Source organism: Natrix helvetica, assembly GCF_964273705.1.
Source record: "Natrix helvetica genome assembly, chromosome: 2".
Taxonomy (NCBI): domain Eukaryota; kingdom Metazoa; phylum Chordata; class Lepidosauria; order Squamata; family Natricidae; genus Natrix; species Natrix helvetica.
In genome coordinates, this window is record NC_138552.1 from 257740087 (window position 1) to 257757245 (window position 17159).

Genomic DNA, 17159 nt, shown 5'->3' on the forward strand with positions numbered 1-17159 from the left:
GGGAACAGCAGTTGAAGTTGCAGCAACTCTTTTCTGGGTGCCATGAAGCTTTGTTCTCTCCCAAAAGTTATTCCATAATTATTCAATTAAATCCCAGAGACCGAATACATTGATTTAGGCAAAAGTGTAATCTACATGTGCTAATACACAACTATGTCTGTATCTTGGGCTGTATTGACGATGGCTCCATATGGTGGCTAGAGGATTGGAGCACACAAAATATAGGCAGACTGAATAAGATAGAGTTACAGTTTGTTTGGAAACCATCTGATTTATTGCCAACTCCATTATCCATCATACCCTTCTATAGAAACAGGTTTGCCATTTGGATAAATGTAATAAATCTAAATCTTAGAACACTGCCATGAGAATTAATGATGAAAGACTTTCTGGAAAAGCCAGTTTCTTACCAGATGCTATAAAAATGAGGGCTGTTCTACTCTTTAAGGATAAGCTAAGTTATGGAGATGAGTCACAATTTCTATTTGGGTGCCCTCTCTCTGCACCTTCTAATACGTGTTTGGGCAGAATAGGCAGATTTCATCAAGGAAAGCTAGTTTTTTTTAGATATTCAGGTTCCAAGTAATTAAGAGTTGGAATGGTGATGATCACCACCTTGAACTGAACCCAGAAACATACTGATAACAAATGCAGCTTCCCCAGCAGAGGTGGTATTCAGCTGGTTTGGACTGGTTCAGGTGAACTGGTACTGGAAATTTTGAGTAGTTTGGAGAACCAGCAAATAAATGCCACCACTGGTTGGGCCCTCCCTCCCACCACCATTTTTCCCTGTCCTATATTCCCTTGTTTTTTAGCTCAGCTGATTTGCATAGCAGAGTGGATTGCCATGCCTCAACTGAACTATATAACTGCTCGGCTCACCAGTGCTTACACTGAGGGAAGTCTTTGAGTGCTGCGCACACACATGAACCACTCTCTCATAAGAAAAGATTTGGAATCCCACTACTGTTCCGCAGTAATTGTTAGTATGGCAACATTAAACCTGAATAGTAAAACATGTGGGCTGATGCATTCTGGAGAAGCTACACTTTCTTGATAGTCCACATGGACATTCCCATGTAGAATTATAAGAATCCAAATGAGAGATAACAAGGACATGAATATTTTTTATCAGTATAACCTGTTCCACAAAAGGCTACAGCTAAGCATGAGTGAAAGCTAAGAAAAGGCTCTGTCTAACTATGGCTTCCATCTGCTCCTTTGTCGGAAGGATCTCCCATGTACAGACCTGTTCTCTCTATGTTAGAACCTCTTCAAAATATTTCCAGTCTACTAATGGAAAGAGTAGACTTTTGAATTAAGAGCCTTTTTCTTTGGGTAGAATCTTCACCTGATTCTCCTCGTCCTGACAATCTCCAGGAACCTGGTGAGAACATTTAACACATGTACCATTTTGCTCTGGCTAGAGATATAGAACTAGGTTGGGAGGAAAGCTGAGAAACTTGTGGCCGGATGGAGTTGATGAGGATTTTTTAAAAAGTGAGATATGAAAAATTTAAAGAGCAATGGGGCATCTAATAAGTACATGATGGAAGTAAGATATGCCAAGGTGTGGTGAAAAACTTAAACTAGATTCTTTTTAAAAATTACACATTAATGGGAAGTATCTGATAAAAATACTTTTATACAATAGCAGTACTGTATACTTTAAAACAATGATCCCCATCAATTGTGGCGATTGTTGACATATTTTAGATGGCATCATATTGTTTGTTTTGTTTTTGTTTTTTATTGGATTTATATGCCGCCCTTCTCCCAAAGGACTCAGGGTGGCATACAACATTAAAAAACACACATCCCAAAAGTTAAAAAGAAATTAAATACCGTGTTTCCCCGAAAATACACCATGTCCTGAAACTAAACCCTTGCGACATTTTTCGCGTGCGCAAAAATATAAGCCCACCCTCGAAAATAAACCCTCTGGACAATCCCCCCCCTCCGACCAGGCAGAGCACCGCTCGCCGACCTAGCGGTATCCCGAAGGCACCAAGCCACGGGAATGAGGTGGGGGCAAAGGCGCTTGCGTTGCTTGGTGCTTTCGGGGTACCGCTAGGTCAGTCAGCGGCGCTGTGCCCAGCTGAAGAAGGGGGGGGTTGCTGGGCAGCTACTCTCTTGCGAGCGGGCTCCTGAAGAGCCGGGCACAGCCTCAGGGTCGAATGGCTGTGTTGCGCTGTCGCAGCAGCAACGCAGCAGCCATGAGGTGACCAAGCTTATGAGCAGCCGCCCGGCAACCCCCCTTTCCAGCCGGGTACAGCGCCGCTGACCGACCTAGCAGTACCCGGAAGGCACCAAGCAACGCGAGCGCCTGTTCACCGCCCTCCGCGTCCCGTGGCTCGGTGCCTTCGGAATGCCCCTAGGTGAGTGAATGGGGCTCTGCATGGCTGGAGGGGAGTTTCGCAGCGGCTTTTCCTCTCCCCACTCGCGCGAAGGGCATCTGCGCTGCTGGCGCCGTCCGCCGCTTGGTTTTTTTTTTCAAAGCACGGAGGATGGATGCCGCTCTGGAAGTACGCTCTATGGTTGTACAATCTGCAGCCCACAACCATAGAGCGTACTTCCAGAGCGGCATCCATCCTCCGTGCTTTGAAAAAAAAACCCAAGCGGCGGACGGCGCCAGCAGCGCAGATGCCCTTCGCGCGAGCGGGGAGAGGAAAAGCCGCTGCGAAACTCCCCTCCAGCCATGCAGAGCCCCATTCACTCACCTAGGGGCATTCCGAAGGCACCGAGCCACGGGACGCGGAGGGCGGTGAACAGGCGCTCGCGTTGCTTGGTGCCTTCCGGGTACTGCTAGGTCGGTCAGCGGCGCTGTACCCGGCTGGAAAGGGGGGTTGCCGGGCGGCTGCTCATAAGCTTGGTCACCTCATGGCTGCTGCGTTGCTGCTGCGACAGCGCAACACAGCCATTCGACCCTGAGGCTGTGCCCGGCTCTTCGGGAACCCAGTCACAAGGGAGCAGCCGCCCGGCAACCCAAAAATAATAAACCCTCCCCTTTAATAAGCCCAAGGCCATATTTCGTGGGTCAAAAAAATATAAGCCCCTGGCGTATTTTCGGGGAAACACGGTACTACCCCCCCCAAAAAAAACCCGAATTTATAAGACAATACATTTAAAAATGTGGGATAGACAGCATCACCACCAGATGGATTTGTAAGTGGCTGACAAGCTGAACTCAAAGTTTGTTTGTTTGTTTGTTTGTTTGTTTGTTTGTTTGTATTTATATGCGGTCCTTCTCCAAAAGGACTCAGGGCAGCGTACAACATTAAAAAACATACATCCCAAAAGTTAAAAAAAAATTAAATCCATATCCAAAAAAACAAACCGAATTTAAAAGACAATACATTTAAAATAAGTTAAAAATTAACAGGCCAGGCCGGCTTGCTGGAAAAGCCAACTTTTTAGAGCGTGTCGGAAGGACCGGAGGTCAGGGATTATGCAAAGCTCCGGGGGCAGCTCATTCCAGAGGGAAGGCGCTCCCACAGAGAAGGCTCTCCCCCTGGGGGTCACCAGCCGACACTGTCTGGCCGACGGCACCCTGAGGAGGCCAGCTCTGTGGGATCGTACTGGACGGTGGGAGGCTACTGGTGGCAGTAGGTGGTCTCGCAGGTACCCTGGGCCTAAGCCATGGAGCGCTTTAAAGGTCATAATTAATACCTTGAATCACACCCGGAAAACAACCGGCAACCAGTGCAGGCCGCCTAAAAGGGGTGTAACATGGGAGCACCTAGGTACCCCCATGACAACCCACGCGGCGGCATTCTGGACCAGCTGAAGCCTCCGGGTGCTTTTCAAGGGCAGCCCCATGTAGAGAGCGTTGCAGTAGTCCAGGCAAGAAAGGACAAGGGCATGAGTGACTGTGCACAGAGCATCCCGATCCAGGAAGGGGTGCAACTGACATACCAGGTGAACCTGGTAAAAGGCCCCCTTGGTCACGGCCGTCAGGTGTTCTTCTAAACTAAGCCGCATATCCAGTATATTAAGTAACTAAAGTACAATCTTTTTGATTCCCCTTGAGACAGGAGGAAGAGCCACAGCTGACACAATGATCAGATAAGAGGCTGCTGATTCCCCAGAAAAAAAATGGGTATGCAAACATTTCCAAAGGGACTCTCTCTCTGACTGCAAAGGTAAGGGGGGGGGGGGAGATGTATTTAAAACTTGCAAAATTATGTTGATGTAATTGTACAATAAAGTACAGGTAGTATTTCTGGGTGTGCTTCTTTTCTGGACTATCTCAGAAGTCTGAATAATAACAGACGTTATTATGATTTTGAATAATAACAGGTTATTATTATTATAAAGTTACGAAACAAACTATTTCTCTCATAACATTGCTGATATAATAACAAAAAATAAAATATTTTTAATTAGCATTTTAAGTATTACAAGATTCCAATAAAGCCAGATATTTGTAGTTCAGGGTTGACATGAGGGGTCTTTGGTGCTCTCTAAGATAGATTGTTTTCTCACAAACTAGGCAACATCATCAGTGATATAGTAGTTAGGAGTGGGATTTTCTCTCAGTTTGTTGGTGGGAGTGACCTTGGAGGTTCTTTGGTTGGGCTACTTCCTATTTACCCTTAACTTGTTTGGCATTCCATGATTAGGGTATATTTCTTGATTGTGGTATACCCAATCAAGGAACTGGTGTTGTGGCCCTCCAGCGACCAGCAGAACTGGCAGCAGATTCAGATAGTAGAGAGGTTGTGGAGGAATATTGGCCAGTACTGGAGTTTGGGGAAGGCTCTGTGTTGGAGACAGAGAGGGGAGAAGAGCTGTACATCAGTTATCAGCTGCATTCAGAGTCAGACATCAGTGAGGCAGTCGAACAGCTGGAGCCTGTTCCCACTGTGTGCATGTGCAGAGTTGCCAGAACAGGGGTCAACTTAGGAGTAAGGTCACAGGTGGATAATGAATGGCCCCACCCAGAGGAAATAAAAGAGGAACGAAAGAGGAGTGGAATTGCAGGAGACAATTAGTTCAGTTCATTGGCTCATGGCTCTCTGAGACTCCTTGCCAAGTTTTGCAGATATCGGCCTGGCAGCTCTCTACATCAGATAAGATCTGTGACTATAAATCTTCTCTTGAAAGACTATGCTGTATGTGAATGAGCAGAATTCACAGTAAATTAATAAAAGGAGTTTTTGTCGGGACCAGGAGTTTGCTTCATGCTCTTGGGAAGCCACTGGTTAAAATTGTTTTGCTCAGATATCTGATGAATTCAGATGTGTTTTTTTTTCTAAAGGTACTTGTGGAATGCCTTGTGTCATCTACCAACAATATTGTTAAAGTCTGTCTGACTTGTAAAATATGCAAAACGACCCCTTTAGTTAATCTTATAGTACCTAAATACCATATTTCCTTTACCTGGAAGCTGACAGCAATAGAACAATGGCAACAGCACTTATATACCTCTTCACAGTACTTTACAGCCTCTATAACCATTTACAGATTTGTATTGCCCCCCCAAAGGTTTATATTGCCCCCAACAATCTGGCTCCTCATTTCACTGACCTTGGAAGTATGGAAGGATGAGTCAACCTTGAGCCAGTGGGAATTGAACTGCCAAATTGCTGGCAGTCAGCAAAATTAACCTAAGGTACTATATTCTAACCACTGCACCACTACAATGGTTAGACCACAGAATGAATAGAGAAATTATTGTGATAAATTGTACCTTACACAGAGTTGAAAGATGGGGTCATCTGAAACACTACTCTGCAGTAGAGTAGAGTAATGTAGTCTACTTTATTAACCTGCAGTACTGCATTCTAACCACTGCATCACCACGGCTCAAACAAACAATAACTTTGAATATTGCCTAATCTTAATAAGGGGCTGGATGAGGAATAACAGATATAATTAAATCCAGACAAGATGGAAGTGTTATGGATAAATGTAAGCAGGACTCTGAGACTGAGGTAAAACTTTTTCTAAATGAGTCGTACTTTCCCAGGAAGAGCAGATTTGTCAGTGTTCTTTGTGCACTTTGACCCCACTGGATTTGCAAGTAACGTATTTGCAAAATTATTGTTAGTGGCTCATGATACTTCCTGTGCAGAATTGGCAGACATTGTCCACATTGTTTTTAGAAACAATGCACTCACATTAGCCTACTAATGAAAGGTAGTCAAGTTTGAGGAAAACATGGCAGCCAGAACAAGATAGATAAATCATATAAAACTGTTACTAAAAGATCTTCACTGACTACCAAATTATCACCAGGCTTGATTTAAGGTGCTCCTGTTTATATACTTCCTATATTTAGTAATCTATCATCTTATTTTTAGTTATGAATAAATCTTTGAGAAGATTCCAAAATATACATGATACCTATCATTACCCATTATTTATTTCCCCCATCTTCTAATATTTAGATATATACATTTTGTTTCAATTAATCTATCCTGTGAAAATGATGGTCATTGTTGATTTCCATAAATTAATTAAATATTATTTCTAATCAACACTTCTGTACATGCAAATGATGTAAAGGAGCACTCTTACCATATCGGTATGTAATTTATAGCTCATCTCCAAGTACTAATATAAAATACACTCATACCCACTGATCTTATAACACAGGAAAACTTTCCTATTCGTTTTATTAGAGGGAGAAGTTTCCTCTATGAAATATGTATAACTATGTATTGGTATTAGAAAATCTATTCAGTTGGAAAGCTCAATCTCTGCACTAAAACATGCTGGGAAAGATTTACTGGATTAGGATATGAGATTTCATATATCAGCCATTTCCTCCAATCTTTTAAAGTTCCTTAGTAAAACACTTGTATTATTATTCCTAGTAGTGCTACATATTTAAACGACAACTGCATCCTCCAATGGAGACAATCACTTTATTCCTGCAATAAGATGTTACCCTGCCTGCTCTTAATATCTGGATAACTTTTGGAGCAGATTTCAGAGATGCACCAAGACCGCAGGTTAGAGAAGAGGGGGTATGTATGTATGTATGTATGTATGTATGTATGTATGTATGTATGTATGTATGTTTTATGTATATATGTACATACGAACATATAAGTTTATTTAAGTTATTGAACATAGCCCATTAAACATGACTAACACCTACTTGAAAAAATTAAGCAAAACCATTTTGGAAACATAGCATTCATACATACGGTAATTATTTAGGTACTGTATGCTACCTTGATTGACAAATAGTACAATTGTGTATTCAATTAAAATCCATTGTAACTGAAAACTATCACTTTAGGGAGATACTAAGGCTAAAGTATCTGTCACATTAATAATTTATGTGCAAAGACCTCATTTGTTGGGATTAAAGATTTTGAGCGCTTTCACCAACAGCCTGGTAAGATTAGATTCAGATACAAGTTGATGTACTGAGTGACAATGCTGTGTTACTCATGACCTAACATAACAACATTCTTCACTTTTTTGTTTTTGCATGATCAAAAATTCATAGAGATCTTAAACTTTTCAAAGACTGGTCACGCTCAATAACATCAAAAGTGATTTTAATATTTATATTGTATTATTAAAGGCAGCATGTATTATTCAGTAGCATTTTAAGCATTTTCAGAAAACAGCATATTCAGTCATACAGTAGATTACTCATGATATTAGAGATAGGTAAAGGAGGCAGACTTAAATGTCTAAGTCTACAACTTTGTGAATTCACAAAATCTCAGATTTCCTTTTTAGAGTTAGATTGATAAAGAAAGTTAATTAATCAAATCTCAGAGCAGAAGAATGTAAAAATAAATTGAGCTTTTAACTCCTGCTCCTTACCAATCTCTATGTATTCATGATGGAATGATAATTATGATGGTGACATTATTTACCTCTTTGAGACAACCCATAAAGTTGTTACTGACAGGTGATCCTGGCAAGTCTGCTGTGCTAGGACTGCCTCCAACATAGAAAAAATCATCGGAGCCCAACATGGTGTAGTCTTCTTGTGTGTAGCCCGTCGTGGTCAGAATTCCATCCACTGATATAGTCACCTAGATAACAAAGCACAGGGAAAGGACACGCTATACTCAGACCTACATACTAATGTCCTGGGATATGCCTGGTTTTTATTTTTATTTTTATTTTGTTTTTATTTTTGAGACCTAAGGCGGAGCCCATTTTCATGTCTGTTTGAGGTTTAGACTTGGATTCTATCCCTAGGAGCTCTAACTATTTAAAAGAGTTGTCTTATTATTGAGCTAGTGTCAGCAGTCCCTATTTGCAACTCAAAAGGTTGATTAGCAGACACAAAAATGGTGTTAGTAGAATGCTTCCTAGGTTAGTTTAGCTGGTGTTACATATTAGTAAGTTTATTAAAGTCTGTCATTGACTAATAAAAATAGCGTGCACTTTGATAACAGAAAAAAGGCACAAGCCATATTGCCAGCAGCACAATCACTCTTTGCACTATATATAGATATAGATATATATATACAGCAGCAACTGTCCATGCAAGGGCCTACTTCCATGCCAAAGCAGGGGGGGAAAGAAAGGAAAAAAACCAGCAAAAAACAACCAAGTGGCAGCAGCAGACTTTGATGTGCACATGCAGGAAAGCGGATTTCAGAGAAGGAGAAGAAAAGAGAAAGGAATGGAGAGAATCAAATGGCTCCTTGATGAAGTAACAATGGATGAATGTGTAACTTCCATCGTCCCCATCCATGCTTACATGCCATGCATTATGAATGGTTAGAAGGCTGGCTAGGCCAGCAGCATGTTAGGCCAGCTTAATCCCTTGTTAGTAAACCACAGCTTCTGATGCAAAATGTTAACGATGCCCCTCTACATGTGACTTCCAAAAATAAAGGAAAAGGAAAAAAAAAGAAAAAAAAGGAGAAAGAGAGAGAAAGAGTCGGACAGGAACAGATAAATAAAAGAAAAGAGATCAACAACAGATGACAAGGAGGTTAAAAAAGTAAGCAGAAGAGTACCAACCGCAGTTCCTCTTTTGTTAATGATGTCTACAGTTAAAAGAAAGAAAGGAAACACACGGCAAACCCAAAATAAGAAACAATTAGAATGATATCTACCGAACAATGTAGTTTGTTTACCATAGCGTGTCCAATGCCTGAGTGCTTTGTGGAGAAGGGGGGAGAAAGGAAATTAAAAACTTGTGAACAGAATAACGATCGTTTACTTAAAAAATATGATGGTCACTACCAATGTTAGTACATTATTTTGGTTCAGGTAACGGTTAGTAGAATGAAACATTCCATGAATGACATGTTAGTTATTAAGCATGTTAGTAACACAGAAAAAAGGGCAAAATAATTTTACAAGGAAAAATAAAAAAGCAGACTAACAGATAGGCCTCCATAGAGGTAACAGCAGTTGTATTTTCCTGCAAATATATATTGTGATATTGATCAATATAGTTTTTTTAAATATATATATTTATATATATACTGTAGATCTTATTTCAGCTCTCCACCAGACAGAAACAGATATACAACCACGTTCCTTTTGTTCTCCTCCAGCTGAATGTTTCTGACAGACATTCGAAATGACTCTTGTGTTGGAATACCTAAAGCTCATCATCTGACCTCGGCTTCTCCTGATCCCCAAACCTTTCCCAAACTCATTTTCCAACAAATCACTAGGAATCCCCTAGTACTCAATTTTTTTTATGTTCATTTCATTTCATTTTATTTTTCACTCAGCACACAAGGACTCCTTTTCAACTCCAATATGTCTTTCGGTCATATTGATGGACTTTAGGATCACAATTTACTGCGATGAAACCAAGCAAATATTTCGACCTGGGGTGTCCGTGGGAGTGGAGGTCATAAAAGTCAAGATGGCAGCTGCAGTTATGCAATTAAAACCCCACCCTTTCATTAAAAGGGTCAGGGTTTTGATTGTGCAGATGTGGGTACCATTTTGACTTTTTTGACCACTTCACGGACTCCCCTGATCCTGACACACAACAATGAGTAGAATGGATTTCTGCATCTGACTGTCTGATCATGCACCTGCCAGAACAATCTGTACCTGACCCCTTTCACTCTCTATGTATATAATTTTTAAAGAGCTTCATTGTTTCAACACTTTTGGATGAGCAAAGGCAAATCTAGAAAGTGCAGTCTAATTCAATGTCTACTTTTTAAAAATTAGTTGTTCTGTATTCATGTTCTTTTAATTACTGTTTCTATGATTAAGCTTGTATTTATTTTATATAAATACATGAACATTATCATTCTTCTCCTCACAACAAACCTGAACTGTCTATATGCTGCATATTTCAATGAAAATAGGAGAAAGAAAGCATGGCTTCTGCTACAATTCCTGTTTAACGTTTAAAAAGGATTTGTGCGTGAGAGAGAGAGTGAAAACTTTCATATTTACATCTTAAATATATTTATTATTTATGTTATTTCTTTACTACCTCTATACACTCTACACTCTGTCTCACAGCTTTTTGGAAGCACCACTAACAATATCCCAGATGGAATCCTTCTTGTCTCCTCGGTATTTTCTGTGCTCATCAGAGAGCTTGTAAAAATGTCTATCACATGTTTCTTCTAATAAGATGTTTAGCATCCTGCATAGGGGTTATCCTTAGAAACATTTTGCACAGCTTTTGAATTGTATAGAAGAAGGCTCAGACCTGGCTACAACCTTACTGGTAGACCTGTACATAAAAGAGATGTCTACATTGGATTAAAATCAGCAAATTGTCCAGAATCAGCAGAAGCTTCCTGGTAACTGGTAGTAAGAGTCAAATCCCACACAGAGTTAAGTGTGATATATTGTTGCCACAATGGAGAATTGAAATGTTTACATTTAGGCTTACTGTCTGTATCCCATTTCAGTCATAGCTTCACAAGATATTAGTGTCTCACTATTAATGTAGTTCCCTCTCACTAAGTTTGGTTTTATAGCAAAGCAAAGGTTTGATCTGAAAGCAAGTATAACCACTAAAATATCACAATCTTTTTTTAACTTGACAATCAAAGCAAAATTGTTCACAACTATTTGAATGAAATAGAATAGAATGAACTATTTAGGATATGATCCTACCACCATTTTTGCATGGATAACTCTCAGCAATTTCATTGGAATTCTTGCAGTAACTTATATACAGAAGTGCAACCTAGGGATATAAATGCTATGCATAAGTTCATTGGCAGGACATGTTTCTTTGAGGAAATGCTCTGTTATAAATGTATTTTTAGGTATTTATTCATCTTTATAATCAGTTTTTTATTTCTTAAAATATAGTTGAGGGACCCAGTAGATAAAAACAAAGAAACATTCAGCTTTGTTTCAGCAATAGAAAAGTAGGAGCTTCTGGAAAATTACAAGTATGAAATATTAGCCTGGGAAAGAATTGATTATCCAAGTGTCTACTCTTCTTGATAAAATGATCTACTCTTCCCAGTCCACCTGCCTCTCACACATAAACAACTTTAAGCATCTGGCTGTGTTTGCATAATTGTTCAAAGCAATCCTGGTTAAAAATTACTTTCTAGGTGTGCCTGTGCTCATGTATAAAAAAGAATTATACATCTCTACATAACATAGTGAACCTTAGGGTTCAGAGGTCTGTTAAACACTCAGCTGCATGTAATTCTAACTGCAAGATCACCACACACTTAGCTGTAGCAGAAGCAAAGTCAGTTATTGCTGTAACCATTGTACTGTTACCTGACGCAGATTCCTGGTTACTTTCACATCATGCCAGGCATTGTCATTAAATTTCCCATTCACAGGTTCCACCAGTGCTTCAAAGGCCCCTGAGCCCAAATTAATAACTAAGGAGACAGCTCCATTTTTCAGGGCAAGGTTGACATAATCAGCTGATTTCCCGGTGTGAAGCATTAGTCCATTCCTCTGTAGAGTTTTAAAGGACAGAGTTATTTCATCGCTGCTGCTTTGGATAGGATTCTGGGAGAGGTCATAGCAGAAATACTCTGATCCTTTGAATGTTGCAATATATTCTTCTTTTCCTAAATAAACAAGAAAAGAGAAAATCTTTGTAATTAATTGATTCTTGCACATACAAGATTGAAAAATGCAACAATAACATAAATTAAGTTTTCTTTTCCTAATGCAAGAATCATAATAATTCTTGTATTCAGTAAGGTTATTCCTAATTGAAACAAATATTAACTATTACTTAATTCTGTTTTGTGGATGATGCTTGGTTAAAGAAAACTTGTATATAAGTTTTAAAATAAATTATGGATACTTCAGCAAAGCCTGCAGGCCAATTTACTTCACATTGAGTGAAATTGCAATGTTACTGTTGTTACTGTTGTCATAATTGCTATACAAAGTTACGTGTTGTTAAGACATTTTGAAGCACTCTGCATCTTCAAAGTAATGGATAAACAAATCAAGTACAAATTATACACATAGACATTTGGGTGAAGTGAGATCTCAAATGGTTATTAAAAACAAGTAGTAATGGTTGGAAGAAAGGATAACAAAGAATGTATGGCACAACATACAGAGCATTCATGCACGGCTTGGCACATCACTTATCTGAAAGACTATCTAAAATAAAATTACGTCTCTAGACAAGAGTTCTCTATTCTGCATATATATGGAGCTAAAGAGAAGCCGGGGTAATCCTCATGGCTCTCTGGGGATGAAATGATCACATAGAATCATCACTGTGACTCAACTTCAGACCTTAGATCCCAGAGAGGTAGATAGCAGCTTGGCAGAGTTGATGGTACAGAGCCATCTAGCAGCATTGTAATTGTTAGGTGCAAATAATCAGATTTGCACATGATTTCAAATAGTTATTTTATTGTTCATGCCTATAACATAGGAATCTTCTCAGACTGGTGGTTTGCACCTGGGCCAGACTAGATAAGGTTCAACAGAGTTGAAAGGGGGGCTGGACCTTGCCTTCTTGTACCTATGTAGAGATTCCAGACTAATTCCCCATATGACTTTTCTGCCTAGCTCAGACAGTCTCTTCTCCAACAGTTTTAATCATTATGGAGTCATCCATGTTTTGGACCAAGCCTTAGCAGCTGGTCAGCAGTGGGTGAGACAGGAGTAAGCTGTTGACCTGAACTATTGCCAACATATCTTCCATTTGACTTCCTTGGGAGAGGTAGCAAGAAGAGCTCTCTCTCTCTCTCTCTCTCTCTCTCTCTCTCTCTCTCTCTCTCTCTCTCTCTCTCTCTCTCTCTCTCTCCCTCTCTCCCTCTCTCCCTCTCTCCCTCTCTCCCTCTCCCTCTCCCTCTCCCTCTCTCCCTCCCTCCCTTGTGTAGCAAAAAATTATATTTTTATAAAGGAAAGTTGATATGTTCATTGTAGGATAGAAATTACAAAATAGCTCCAATTTCTAAAAGATTGTTCTATTATTCATTGTCCATTTATTGAAAGTCTATCATTAATTCTAAGATATGAGAATATCTATTTCTTTTCACATTAATTTTCTTCATTTATATCCCTTTCTAGTAAACTATTGAAAGAAAAACAACAACAATTATGATTGCACTAATTCCAAACCTCCAAAACATTGAAACCAAATCTTGGTTGAGATTCCCTTTCCCCCATTATTCAGTAAAAGAGGATAAAACGAGATGGACTGAAGTAGCCAAAAATTCTGACAAAGAACCCCTATAGTCTTCACACATATATAAAATCTTGCAAAAAAAACCAAAAACCAAAACAATAGAAATCATGTGTAGGGTTTGTCTTTAGAAACAATGCCAGGAAATCACCAGGCAAAATGGGGGCTAATATGACTTCTTTGACATGAGATGAGATAAATATTAATCATTATTAATACTGATAGTTACATAATTTGAGCTTCAAAAATAACTATGACTCTAAAAATTAGGGAATATGAGCAACAGATAATAATATACTCATACCATGCTTGTTCATTTTCCATAGATATCAGACAGATCAACGTGGGAAAATGTAAGACTGAACAGATAGGACTTCAAAAGTTTTGAACAGATTTTTCTGATTAATGTCATAATTTGGATTTTGATTTGGAATAATAATATCTTTCAGAAGACATTTTACAGTTTATTTAGACATTTTGAATATTCTTGGTCATTTTGATCCTATATGGATTGGACTGAATTTTCTTTTCCTCACTGGCAATAAACACATATTACATTTTATTTAGGGTCATGCTAGCTATAAATAAAAATATCACTTGTATGAGATTACATCATCTCATTTAGCAATAAAGAATTTTCCTATACCAATGATAAGTGGACTTATAATGGATTTCTAAATTTTTCAGGTGTTGTTCATTTTAAGTTAGCACAAAACTCTCTCATATAATGAAATGCCTCTCTGTTATAATGATTTGCTGTAGCATATCATATTATTGGGGAATGCAGCTGACTTCAGCCACAGGCTCTTGAAATCCATCTTAAATTTAATAGAAGATTGCAGAAATGATGATGTGCAGCTATTAAAAACAGACTTCCTATATTGAGTGTTTTATAAAAAAAATCAGAGAAAATTGAGGAATATCTTCAAAACATGGTCCTATCTATATTATGAATAAGAGACTATTGCCGCTTTTTATTCTTTGCTAATACTTTTATAAAATTATTTTAACATGCTGTTAGTATCCAGAATGTCATTCCTTAGAAGGACAAGTCTTGATATGACAGTAGTGTTCCAATACTTAAGAGGCTGCCACAAAAACGAAACAATAAATGGAAACTAAATCAAGGAGAGATCCAACTTAGAAATAAGGAAAAACTTCCTGACAGATACAATAATTAATTATTTTGCCTCAGAAACTATAGGTGTTCCATCACTGAATGTTTTTAAGAAGAGATTGGGTGGCTATTTGTCTGAAATGCTATAGAGTCTCCTGCATGAGCAGGGGTTGGACTAAAACATCTCTATGGTCTGTTCCAACTCTGTTTTCTGAATTCTTATGGTTCAGGTTTCTGTTACTTCTTCTGAATCAGAATCCCAGTGTATTATGCACTCATAGAACATCTCTTTGGTAGTAGATTTCCATTCCTTTAAGGCATAAAAATAAGGTTCTATGTGTTGTAATGCCACAGTGTATTATTTTAAAAAAATTCTACCACCTTGTTCATTAATAGTTAGCTCATGGAATACAACAGTCATCCTTCCTTTCACTTAATCTATTATCTTTCTGTACTAATATTAAACTTGGCTCTTTCAAAGTGCATCCTAATCCAAGGAGTGACTAACTTTTATGATTCACAATCAATGTTTTCTTCGGTACATGAAGAAAGCATGTGCATGATGTATTTTCTGCACACTTTTGCATGCAGAAATACATTTCTTGGTCAGTCACAGCTCTAGATGGTTGATGTATCTATCTTATCACTATATTTAGTTCTAAAATCTCTACTGCCTATGTCATGGTGAATGAAGCTATAATGTGAAACACAGTAGCAGTGGCAATAGATGCCTTTCTATGAATCAAACAGGCCAACTACTTTTATTTATGGCAAGCCTAGGAAATGAGAAGCACAACTCCTGTGAGATGAAATGATAAAAAAAAATATTTATGATATAATGACCATTCATTCCACTCTCTCTTTTATAATGATCACTATAGAAATATTTGTTTGATATCAGAGAACACTAGGAAAAACATTCAAACTATTGCAGTGGTCTCCTTTTGGGGCTGGTGATTCAACTGGAATTTTGAAAGCATGCTATGTATAGTATACTGCCTAAGTTTAATAAAATGCTACCTAACACTAGTGAAATGTACTGCAACATTAACATTCTCTTCTACAGGAAGAGATGATCCCTGGTCCTTTTTTTTTTTTTTCTAAGCAAGCACGTTGCTATTTTTCCTTGTTCTCATTTTCTAAGAAAGCTAAGAAAGCTTGATATGGAGATTTTCAGATCAGAACCAAACCTGAAAATAAAGATGATAAGGTTGGTGTTTTGCTTCACAATATATTCCTTCTTTGTGTAAGAGTCTGTCTGTCTGTCTGCCCCCCCTCTCTCCCCCCTCCCTCTCTCCCCCCCTCTCTCTCACTCACTCAAACATACATTAAAGGATTACATGGGACAGCATCACTTGTTGAAATGGGCAGCCATACAAACTGAATAAAGCAAGCAAGAAAGCCTATTGGATATCTATAAATTCTATAGAACTAAAAGGAAACAGCAGATATTCCAGTAATCTCCCAGCACTGTATTTAATATAGCCATTTCAAGTCACATCAGGAGTTTAGACAGTTGTTAAATGAGCAATTGTGAGACAGCTGGCAAATGATATTATATTTGCTATTTCTATTTCAGTCATAAAGCAGCTTGAATCATATATGTTCCTTTCAATGAACTAGATTTTATTGCTTTTTGTTGCCTGGAAGAAATCTTTCCCTGACTTCAGTTACAAAACCGTGGTGATGAGTTTGTGCATCTGCAGGAGTCCCTTGACAGCTTCCCACCAACCAATTCTGGAAAATATTTTTGGGAGGGTAATGATAGGAGTATAGAGTACATGAATGCAAGACACAGAATAACAAGTCAGGAAAGATTGGCTTAGCTTTATTTATAATGGTTTTATATTGTTATTGTTGTTGTCTATTGTAAGCTGCTCTGAATCTTGTTAGATTAAGTGACAGTAAGCAGGGCAATCAAAGAACCACCAAGACCCACTACCACAACACTGACAGGGCAAGCCCCTACAACCGTGATGGCGAACCTATGGCATGTGTGCCAGAGGTGGCACACAGAGCCTTCTCTGTGGGCACATATACCATTGCCAGCTTCTCCTCTGGTTTCTCAGCCACTTGGTCTTTACGGGTGCCGGAGAGTCAGAAAACGGCCTGAAAATAGCCAAAACCAGGCTGGTCTTTTGGGCCATTTTCTGGACCGTTTCCAAAAACAGCCTGGAAAAAACCCCCAAAATGGTCAAAAAGAGCTAATAAACAGGCATGCACACACCGGACAGCTGGTCTTTGGCTTACTGGCACTATGCCACAGCTCCTGCATGCATGTTCTGGTTTGGGCACTTGGTGCCGAAAAGGTTTGCCATCACTGTCTTACAATATAAAATGAGAGCAAACCCCACTCCCTAACAGCACTGATGATGTTACCTAGTTTGGATAATGAAACATCTGCAAGAAAACAACCAAACTCACAGAGCACCAAGGATCCCTCATTTCAACTATTATCTTCTATTGGTATGTGACATATGAACTGTAATCAAT

At 39.0% G+C, this 17159-nt stretch overlaps 1 protein-coding gene across 12 annotated transcripts in view; it reads right to left on the minus strand.

Annotated features, from left to right (window-relative positions):
• The window catches only part of NRXN1 (neurexin 1), an 898064-nt gene that overhangs the window by 581098 nt on the left and 299807 nt on the right, over window positions 1-17159 (minus strand). For 6 of the 12 annotated variants that reach the window (XM_081941972.1, XM_081941971.1, XM_081941969.1 and 3 more), the window contains 3 exons: window positions 11662-11963; window positions 9045-9089; window positions 7845-8006 (listed from right to left, as the gene is read on the minus strand). In XM_081941972.1, the coding sequence (XP_081798098.1) occupies window positions 7845-8006; window positions 9045-9089; window positions 11662-11963 (509 nt within the window). The remainder of the gene's footprint in view (window positions 1-7844; window positions 8007-9044; window positions 9090-11661; window positions 11964-17159) is intronic. The other 6 variants (XM_081941958.1, XM_081941974.1, XM_081941973.1 and 3 more) reach the window with 2 other exon arrangements.